At 37.1% G+C, this 11591-nt stretch overlaps 1 protein-coding gene across 1 annotated transcript; it reads right to left on the bottom strand.

The window, feature by feature from the left end:
• Positions 1 to 333: 333 nt before the first annotated feature.
• On the bottom strand, positions 334 to 9885 carry LOC120489183 (low-density lipoprotein receptor). Its single transcript, XM_039685861.2, has 18 exons — positions 9669 to 9885; positions 6995 to 7117; positions 6284 to 6406; positions 5832 to 6209; positions 5175 to 5297; positions 4948 to 5070; positions 4718 to 4837; positions 4354 to 4479; positions 4100 to 4271; positions 3765 to 3992; positions 3557 to 3675; positions 3337 to 3476; positions 3115 to 3256; positions 2893 to 3036; positions 2577 to 2792; positions 2324 to 2404; positions 1677 to 1840; positions 334 to 1513 (listed from the first exon to the last, which is right to left on the bottom strand). The coding sequence occupies exons 1-18, from the start codon at positions 9724 to 9726 to the stop codon at positions 1481 to 1483; spliced, it is 2613 nt and encodes an 870-aa protein (XP_039541795.2). The 5' UTR covers positions 9727 to 9885; the 3' UTR covers positions 334 to 1480.
• Between the last annotated feature and the right edge of the window lie 1706 nt (positions 9886 to 11591).

Here is an 11591-nt window from a genome sequence, read left to right as displayed (position 1 = left end):
CTTTACTGAAGCCATGAAGTGTACTGGATATATTGGATTTTCACTGTAAAAAAAAAAATTTTTACAGTAAATTACTGGCAGCTGTGGTTGCCAGCATCATACCGTAAAAATACGGTGTGTTACTGTTTTTGAAATTAACAGCTACTGTATTGTCAGCTACAGTATAAAACTTTAATTTAACAGCTATGCTCCAACACAAAAACAGTAACACCATATAGTTGATGCTCGCAACCACAGCTGCCAGTAGTTTACCGTTTTATTTACAGGAATATTTTTTTACAGTGGGAAAATGAATGTCATGACAAAATTACAACATTAAAAACACAAAACCGGTATAGTAAAATCTTCAAAATATTTATTTCAAGTAAGGATTACACCAGGTTAAGAACAGTAGTGATTGGCTTTTTATAAAAATGCATCAGATTAATTAAAAAATCAGAATGTAAGTTTTTTTATTCAAATAAACAACTGACAAAGTACACAGCAAAGAAAGCCAATTATCATCCAAAGATTTAGATTTAAAATAAATAAATACAACATTTCTTTATATACAATACTGTATACTTAAAAATACAAATGCAATATATATAACATATGACAAAATAAACATATTTACATAGACAAATAAATTATTTACACATTCACATAGGGAATGTAAAACAAACGTGTCACATTGTCATGATTACAATATGTTTGAAATAAAAATTAAAAGTATTTAGCATGAATCTTTTTTTCAGAATAACTTTGGTATGGCATCAGTTGTTGAGATAAAGAGAAACTTTATCAATACTGCATATGAGAAAGTATTTTTAGCGTGAACAAGCAGTTTCATATGTAACGTAACGTCGAACATTTTGGCAAAAAAAAACAAAAACAAAACAAAAACAGGATGACAGCAATTGGTGTAAACAATGGCATAAAACATTAGGAACACAAACTTGACACAGCTTATGACAGTAAATGGTCTATTTTTGCATAAAATATTAAAATGCACTGTATCTAACTGTATAGAACTGGAAAACGTTAATGGTATGCAATGTAATTTTTGATCCCTCCAAAAAACAACTTTTAAAATACATATAAAATGTATTTTAACTCTTTAAAATATACTTAAACATATTCTATTTACAATAACTTATCATGGACATCTCGTGAAAATAAAACCTTGATTTGTGAGTGCTGTTAAAATTGATCACTATATATAATTTTTATATTATTTATATATAGTGAAGTGTTAAGCAGCCTTGATAAGCTGAGGTTGTTGTTGTTTTGAGGTTTCTTTGTTTTCATGTTTTTTTTTTTTTTTGAGTCTGTCCTGAATTGTTTTTGCAATGATTGCCTTGTCTGGAAAAGCGGTTTCTATCTCCATTGTTCCACAAATGCTGTTTTGCTGAAGAACTGACTTCCAAGTTGGTAAGACATCAAATATGGCTCTAGTCTTGAAACGTTGTCAGTTTCAGCATGGACCACTATGTCAACATCATATTTCATCATCAAGATTCACAGTCTGTCTCTGTGTAAGCCAAATAAAGCCATCATTATTAAACACATCAGTTCCCTTATATACCAGACAGTCATCCAAATAGGATATTAGTAAACTTAGATTATCTAAAGCTACTATTATTAATATTGTGTTCAGTAGTCAGTAGATATTTTTAAAAAAAAAAACAACGTACCTGCGGGTAAATATAGCCATCAGAACTACGGTTTCTGCATAAGTGCACCTGGTCCTCAGTGGTCTTTTGATAAACCGGGTTGTCAAAGTGGATGCTGTTGGTATTTTTCTGACGCCACTTTCTCCAAAACAGCACAGCGCCACCCACAACCAAACACAGGATTGCTTTGAGAAGATAATAAGACATTCAGATTAGAATAGGAGTTTTAAAGTGATGGAATAGATAAGAGAATTGAATGTTTTGAAGAGTATCGCAACGTTACAAAATCAAGTGAGTTGCTTTGCTGTCCATGTAGCATCATAACCATCATGGAAGCTCATCAGTGACTTATTTTGAATGTTCTGCAATGGCAGCAAACTGCACACTACACAAACAGCTCTCCTTACGTAACTGATTTCCATAGAGTTTGCCATTGACATGTCGCTAAACTAATGCTCTAATATGCATTTAAATGCTTAAACGCATCAAACGCTTTCTGCGTCTTGGCCATGGCGCTGTTAATGTTACTTAATTATTGCGATCTTAAATGTGCGTACATCTGGCCCTCAGTGTCCAGAGCACATCTTAAAAATGTGTAGGTAACTCACTAGGTTTTCATAACACAGCATATCTTTTCTTTGCCTTAACATTCGGACTAAAGCACTCACCAAGAGGAACCACAATGTATAAGGCCCACGGTGTGGAAGATGATGGATCGGAGACAGCTTTAACATTACCATAGTTGTCATCTAAGGAGAAATCACAAAACATTTTTAAAACAGTTTTCACAAATTTCAACGAAACTGTAATATCACCTTGAGGAATCCCTAGGGTCTTGAGATTAAGGTTGGTCTGATTTTGCTTGGAAAAGGAGAAGACCGGGACAGAGGGTACTGTCTGGGTGGATCAAGCAAGACACACCTGTTTGGGTGGATAAAGGAAGTATAGTTGTGGTTTGGGAAGGCTTGAATGGGGCAGCTTGAGTGGGTCGGTTAGGGGTCACAGGAGCAGGAGTGGTTGAAGGTTGCGCATTGGTAGTGGAAGGGTCAGCAGATTTTGGTGTCATCTTTGAAGGAACTTGAGTATGACTAGTTGTAACTATTTCAGGCCTGACAGGAGATGCTGGTGTGACAACAGCTGTTCAAAATAAAAACACAATTGTTGGATTTAGGAATCAACAGGATTTACATTAAAAACCCAATCCCAGTCCTGACAACAAGCACCAAATCTGACTTGCCTGGAATACATTTTCTCATGTCTTCGGCCAACATCATGTTGTCTGGGCAGGCACATGTGTACTTGGGTGAGAATCTATTGATTTGAGGGGCAGCAAGGCAGAGGAACTCGCATTGACCGTTGTTGACCTTGCACCAGTTGATTCCTATAGAGTTCAGAAGAATTTAGTTTTGGATGGAACCCACCGAATGGAAATTTGATGGCTATATAAAGGCCAACATACCAGTGGGCTGTTTGAGGTTGTGGTACAGGACAATGTCCTCTGGGGATGAGAGGTGTTCGGCCACTTTTGTGATGTCTCCTCCAGTCACACGATTTGCACTTAGAATTGCGTTATTGCTCACATCCGTCCAAAACACTTTCTCCTGGAGATGAAGAATTCTTGATTGAGCATTGAGATAAACTCCTAAAAAAGGTCTTTCAACAAGTTCACATGGAGTTTTACCTCAAAAACAGTGAGACCCAGTGGGTGAGCAAGTTTGCCTTGGTCAAAGATTAGTGTACGCCGACCGCCTCCCTGTACACTGATGCTGGAGAGAGTATGAAGCTTGGAATCAACCCAATACAGACGCTGGTTCAAAAGGTCTACGTATGAGAAAGGACCAAAGTTACGAAATGTACACTTATACACAGTTGAACAGTTATGCAAGTGGACAAGTTCATACCAAGAGTTATTCCGTTGGGCCAGACAATGTTATCCGTAACTAGGGCACTGCGGTCCCCTCCATTAAGACCACCTCTCTCGATCTTGGCTGATGTCCCCCAATCAGTCCAGTACATGAAGCTACAACATATCAGAGAAGATTTAACAAAGTAAATCACTTGCTCACATAGATTGCCCCTACATTTGAGAGTTTCTGGAACTTGACGTACTTCTGGATAGGGTCGACCACTATAGCACGCGGCTTAGCCAGGTTGTTTTTGAAGAGAGTCTTGCGTCTGCTTCCATCTGAAGTTGCCACAGATATGGCACCTTTGATACTATCCGTCCAGTAGATGTTTCCATGGATCCAGTCGACAGCAATACCTTCTGGTGCATATAAGCCACTGTCGATCACAACGCTGTGTTGGGAGGAGTTATCTGCAGTATCCATTGGTGCTCTGAAAGAAATCGAAAATATGACTCTAGGCAACGGTCTGTTTGGCAACAAGCAAACGATCCTCAGAGACCCAAAACTGACCATGAGTCCAAAAGATCCTCTCTTTACCTGTATAACTTTTTGAGGGATAAATCAGACCAGTAGATCTCCCTGGAAGCGATATTCATATCAAGCGCCACAACGTTCTTCAGCCGTGGAATAACACGTGCATACTCGCTACGATCCAGGGTCATCTTCCTTATCTCATGCCGATTGGTGAAAAATAAGTAGGCGATGGTTCCTGTAAAACCATGTTTGTGAGTATGAGCTTGTCAGTATGTGACCATGGAAAAGGACCATTTGAAAGTTTAAAAAATCTGTACCAATAGCTTTGCAGGCCTTGCTGGCTGGGTCCACCTGGTAGCCATCTTCACACTCACACTTGTAACTACCAATCTGGTTGACACAGATTTGGCTGCAGGTGTCTGGGTTGGCACACTCATCGATGTCTGAAGAAATCAAACAAAAAGGAGGGCTTGAAGTCATCGGTGTCCGTAAAAGCACTGAATCTTGACAGTATGGACTTACTGAACAAACTCTAGCCTTATTTCCAGCTCAGAAAAAGCAAATAAGTATGAAGTCCATATTAAATCATTCTTTGAACTGGATCTACACCAAGGTCTGTTATCAGAGGACAAACAGCCTTTGGCCAGATTTTCAGTATGGGAACCAATTTCAGAATCTTACCTTCGCATCGCCTCTTGTTCATCAGTTGGAAGCCAGTGGGACACAGACACTCATAACCAATCTTCAGGTCATTACAGATATGAGAGCAACCACCGTTGTTGTAAAGACACTCGTTAGAATCTGTGAATTTAAAAATCACAAATTGTAGCACAGACTGGCTTTGGCTCTGAAACCTTGTCAAAAAGATCCAGGTCTACAAAGGCAATGGGTTTGAATGCCGCGATACTCACCGCATTCTCGCAATGGCTCATCGGACCAATCTCTACAGTCTCGTTTACTGTTGCAAACTTTTTCCATGCCAATGCATTCACCGCTGCGGCACTTAAACCTGTGCGGAGGATCACAATGGGTTGCTGCAATTCAGAGAGGAGAAAAACAAGTGTTGCATATCAGATTAACAACTAAACCATATGTTTCGCATTTCAATTATGTAAAGGACATTATTCGTATGGTTTACCATTAACACAGCCCAGCTCATCACTCAAATCTTTGCAGTCATTTATGTGGTTGCACTGCAGACTGCCGTGGATGCAAGATCCGTCGCCACATTGGAACTCATCCGGTCGGCATGTGGGCAAGGCTGTTCATATGGAAAAAGTCGAATATTTCATGATGTCTTGAGGAACATTTCTTTAAAGGCTTGGTTTCAATTTCTGCTGTGTAGCTGTCCACAATCCTGCTCCCACTAACTCACTAAACATCAAATATCTTCTGAATGACTTTGATTTTGCATTCAATGTGGACAGACAAAGATTATCACTGGAAACAAAAATTGTATTTACAGTGGAATTCTATATAGAAGACATTTTTGAGGACAGAAATGTGTTGGTTAATCAATCATAGTTATCCTTCTATACTAAATGTGCGCTGTGAAGTTGTCATTATCATCCTTTCAGAAGTGGTAAAACCAATCTAGGACGAATGAGACACTGGTTATGCATTATTATTCAAGGTAATTCTTGTGGGTCTTTTCTTTATGCAAACAGATCCTTCATGCTATGGGCCATGCAAAGATTATCTGCATGTCAGTTCCACAGCGCTCAACTTGTATTGACCTGGGAACATTCCATTGAGAACAGCAGGATAAATTGCCAAAAGTAATATTATTCCTTACAGCAGTTTTTCTCATCTGAGTGATCCAAGCAGTCATCTCCCCCATCGCATTTCCAGCTACTGTGTATGCATTCCCCACTGCCGCAATGAAATTCCATAGAGGAGCATGGATTTTTGGTAGGTTTAGGAGTCCCTGGGCTGCATTTCTGAGGCAGTTCGTCAGAGCCATCAGCACAGTCGGCATCTCCGTCGCAGACCCACAATCGAGGCACGCACTGTGCATTGTTGCACCTGAAGGAGTTGACGCTACACGTGGTGGGCTGACAGGAGACTTCATCACTGCCGTCGTCACAGTCTATCTCACCGTCACATACAAACGCAGTCGTCACACACTGGTCATTGCCGCACCTGAATTCGCCGTCCAGACACCGCCGAGGAGCTGTAGTGATGGAGATTTTCAACACACATGCACAATGGTAATCATAAAGATATACATCTCAAGATGTCACTCACCACAGCCTTCCTCATCCGCACTATTCTCACAGTCCGCTTTGCCGTCACACTTCCAAGTCTTGGGCACGCACTGGTTTAGTCGCCCACCACAACTGAATTCACTGGGTCTGCATGTCCTCATTGCTGAAAGAGAGTAAAATATGAGTGTTGATACTAGGGATGTACAATATATCCATATCAGTTAGCGGTAGGCTATATATATATTTTTAGATGCCAGTCGATTTTGTATATTTAATTCATACCTTTTCCAGCTTATTTTTTAATTTAGATTACCTTTTAACACCTCAACAACTAGCTCTCATGCACTTATTTTTTAACAACACTAAAAATGTAATAACACTATTAAATGTAAAATAGATAATCTCAAAATGAATCAAAATTCACTTTTTGCATTTAAAAATATTCATTTTACTTTAAGCTTGTTTTAACAAAATAATAGAATTTTAAGTAGCAAACATAACATCAAAATAATTATCAGCTTATATTTATGGGCTAGAAACAGAGATAGCCCTATCAAATTCATTTTCTGTAGGTGTGCCCACAACATTTTTGAAGTAATACATTTCTTTCACCAACCAATAAGAGTGAGATTTTCACCTATAGATTAACATTGTTAACTACATTGAAATAGCTTGCAGATTCCATTTGCGCCTACTGTCGTTAATGTTACACCAAAATAATTTTTCTTCAGGACATTTGACTAAGACTTACAGCAGGCAGCAGGAAGTTCATCAGTGCCGTCTCCACAGTCATCAGCTTCATCACAAACCCATCTGGATGTGATGCACTTTCCATTGCCACACTTGTACTGCCGTGGATCACAAGTCAAGACACCTGACAGATGGAGACATAATCCTTCACATTAATGACATGAATTATCTAACATCTTAAGCCAGCTATTTTAGTAATTTGTGGTGACATTAAAGAGCTAAAATACCAGTGGGCTGGGACTGAATTAATCACTTGTGCACCTTATCATTGTCTAAGACATCTTCCTTGGTCCTGCAATCTAAGCATATCACAATACATAGTGCTAAGACTGGGAAGTGGGAACTGATTTCAACAAGTATTGAAACGAGTTTTTTCCTGCTTTGTTACTCAAAAATGGGTGTCTAGCCTTAATTCTCTGGAGCATGCGTGCATTACTAAAACATGATGCTAACAATCTTAAAGAAAATTGTGCATACATAAACAAAAAGAAGCATACACCTAACACTAGCTGCATGTAAAATGGCTGACTTTAGTGAAAGTAGTAACCCTTTTAAATGATGATACAATCAATCAAAAATACCTAAAGAAGATATTCTGCATATGACGAAGAGTTATGTCACATTTATTAGAGTCTATTCAAAGCCGTCAGGATATTCTTTAACAAGATTTTCTTTTTTGCTTCAAAAGTTGCAAAATTTACACACACAACCTTATCACTTTTGAAAAAAATGTCGATAAACAATGCATTTGTTAACAGAATTGATATTATTAGATAAACATATGTAGTTTTTAAATAAATAAATCAGAAAAAAACAGCTCTTACATCAAGTAGTATAGTTCATTAGCCTTACTGTAGGATGTAAGTGATTGCTAAGCAATGCAGCGACTTCACACTATATTCACAATATAGAAAAATACAACAAAAAACTTTATCGACCACCTTACAACACCTTCAAATTGGGACCATCCGCTTATTTTATCATTCAAATGTGAACATAAACTTTATTAATGATTACAGAAATTTAACATGTAGACAGGTCTTATCGGTATTGAAAGACAAACCATCCATTGACATAAAACTCTGTTTATGACCATGGTTTGACATCATCACACATCATCTCTCCAAATCACAATGCATTGTTCATTGTTTACAGACACGGTTGAAGTCGGTGGCCACAAAATGCAACGTGGCTGTTTGCTTTTTCCATGGACATCATTCTCGACACTCTCAATGCGTCTAATTATCTAAACAGCGAGTCTATATTTAAGATATCTTCAAGGTGGATAAAAACACTTGGAAGCCAATCCAATGGAGTTATATATCTGCTTTATCGCATCGGAAACTATAATGCATAGCTGATATCTTCAAGAAACCGTCTGGCCAATGAGAAGGCTATATTTTCATTGAATGGAGTATTTGTGGTCTATTGTTCTGATTTGCTAGAGTCTGCATGGCATCGACATACCAGCTAAGAGTGTAAAGAAGCATTTCTTTCTCTAATATATCTTTCAACTTTTTCCCATGTGAATGAGGCTAACAGTGTTCAATAAAACCATCAGTGCTGTTGTCTACCTAATGATGTGTCAGACCATAACAGTTAGGTCAACATAAACGTAGTGTACATGGGTGAATCTCACAAGACCTCTCAATAATATGAAGTTTGAAGCCTGTCTATGATTTTGAGATGTTTTTCTAGAAAAAGAATGCCAAAAGTGACATCTCAACAACAACAAAAAAAAAAACATCTGAACAATAGCAGCTATTCAAGTATCCCTCCTCAGCTTATACGGTTCATCTACACCGATCCAGAAAGACCTGCCAAACCAACACTGAGAGACCATTCGATATAAGTATAGCCATATGTTTCCTTTAAACCTTTATTGTTCTAATCTGACAAAATGAGTAATGCATCTTTTTAGTCAAATGTAAGTTTGAAGCCTGTTGGAAAAGTTTGAAAACTGCAGTTCCTACTGGTTTCTGGTTCATTTCATGGATCTATGCGAATACTGTCCTTATGACATAGGCTACACTGTAAATGATTAAGAACTTCTGGGAAAGCATGAGTGTGAAATCACTATGGAATGAGGCCCCTAAAAGCAGAAACATGCACAGTATATACACACACGTGGTTACTGTAAGGCGATACTATGTTTTGCCCTGCTTTGTGAGGCTGGAGAATTCATTCATTCATGTTCAGCAAAACAGTAGTGAGTTATGCAAAGGTTAGTTTGCATTAAATAGAAAGCAATAACACCTCTGACAAGTACTCAGTACAACATTTAGCATCATTAAACATCAGATTCTAACACATAATAATATAATCTGAATATATGTTTAATATTTAAAAAATATATATTTTAAAATATTTTATGAGCTAATAAGAGTAGGAATAATTATGTTAACATCATCAAAGCAGAAAGGGAAATATTATGGTATTTATTAATGCATAATTAGTCACAAAAAAGTAAAACTTTTTGGTTAAACCAACCTTACAGACCAGATTGGCCTCTGAATATTATGTAGAATACTGAAAACAATTTCGAGGCTAATATATACAGGCTACTGATAAGATTAGGCTATAGTTTATAATAGCTATAAGTAGTAAGAATAAATAAGAAAATTTAATTAATGATCATTAAAGACCCCCTAAAAAAAGAAAACCTGTTTACTCACCTGTATGAACAGGACAGAAGAATGTAACTGTCAGTAAAAGCATTAATGAGATCCCCATTGTCTCTCAATGAGCAGTAGCCCCTCGTTTCTCTGTTTATTTATGTGGTTTGTCTAATTGGATGTTTGTAATAAATAAATGGCGCTGTTAAGGTAGAAGAAGTCCTGTTTGTCTGACGCTGCAGGGGAAATGGTTACTTATGGCATTTGTGTTGTGGTGGTTGAACTTGAACCATTCGAATTTGAGGGGTGCGTAGAGTGGGCGGGGCTTAGTGACGGGAGTGGTGTGATTAATAGAGGGCGTGGTCAAAGTCCACGTCCATTAAAAACAACTTTCCTAGTAGAAGTCTAGAGTGATGAGAAATATTCATCAATTACCTGCTTATCGTTTATGGTGGAAAACGTGACGATGATAAGCTAATATCTCTGCACGAGACTTCTGCTGTAAACCATTGTAAACTTCTATCTGTTCTATCCTGTGAAACCTCTCAAGGCTGATATGTCGTAAAACTAAATAATCATAAATCTAAATCACATCCGTATTGTTACCTTGACATATTTAATATAGCCTAGCCCTACTATCCTACATTAATGGTCATATCATATGCGTAGAAGGTAAAAGGAAACCGCAGTCATAAATATAGGCTATTATAATAATGGCTGTTTGCTTTTCGGTACATGTTACCTTTGTTAGAGAGTTGAAAACCTAGAAGGCGTTTATGATAAGGATAAGATTTGGTCTATGTATAGAGAGCAACAAATAACACTTAAACACATTTTAATCTATTTCAAACTTATGGGGTGAACAGGTCTTAGGTCTAATTGTCTATGAAAGTGATCAACTTTTTTTAAAATAAAAAAATTAATTAAAAGATGTAAGATTTTTTTCTTATGGTTTATATATAGCCAATTGTGGGGGCACATTATCTGTTTAACTACAAGACAAATTAGCAGGGTAAAAACACTTTGTAAAGTACTCATAGCCTTGAACTTGTGGCCCGGACGTCATCAGAACACAGAGTCTTCTTAAACTACCACTGGACATTTACCAAAACAATATGTTTTCCGGTCATTTTTCTCATTTTTTTAAATTTCGTGATGTTTTTTTAGATAGAAATTGAGGTCAAGATTTTCTATACACAGCATGCATGCTTGGTCCTGGCATGCCAGAAATAATGTTAAGTTACTGAAAGCACACCATAAAGTATAAACAGACTTACTTCTCCTAACTTTGCCAGGAGGAAAAATATTTGCAAGTTGGAGCTGGAGGCCCCCAGAACCAGTTCTGCTAAATTCTGTGTTTATCATCCATGGGAATTAGATCAACGGAATACAAACAAAGTAGTAACTTCACAGTGGCATCCGGGTCTACAAATGAAACCGTTGTGGCCATAAAAATAGCCTAGTTGTATCTAAGTCATGAGTGTATGATAGTCAAAAAAAGTAACAGCTGATGTGGTCAAAAGTTTGTGGTCTGTAATTTTCATCAAAGCTACATTTATAATCTAAAATACTACAAAACAGCAATATTGTGAAATATTATTGAAATTTACTGTTTTCTAATGTAATTTAATGTAATGTAATTGTCAAAGCTGAATTTTCAGCACCATTATTCCAATCTTCAGTGTCACATTATCCTTCAGAAATTACTTTAATATGATGATTTACTGTTCAAGAAACATTTATTATCATCAATGTTGGGAAATTATTTTTTCAGGATTCTTTAATGAATCAAAAGTTACATTATAAATGTCTTTACTGTCACTTTTGACCAATTGAATGGATCTTGTATAAATTGATTAATGTTAGTGTAGTTTTAGTTTATATGTGGGTAAGCTTATATGTGGGTAAGCTTAGACAGTATAGAGGTAACAGTATACAGTATAGTATACTGCAGTATACAGTCTACAGTATAGAGCTAAACAG

Source organism: Pimephales promelas, chromosome 3, assembly GCF_988280905.1.
Source record: "Pimephales promelas chromosome 3, fPimPro1.hap1.1, whole genome shotgun sequence".
Lineage (NCBI taxonomy): Eukaryota > Metazoa > Chordata > Actinopteri > Cypriniformes > Leuciscidae > Pimephales > Pimephales promelas.
The sequence above is the reverse complement of the archived record's forward strand: the minus strand, read 5'-3'. Positions and strand labels throughout refer to the sequence as shown.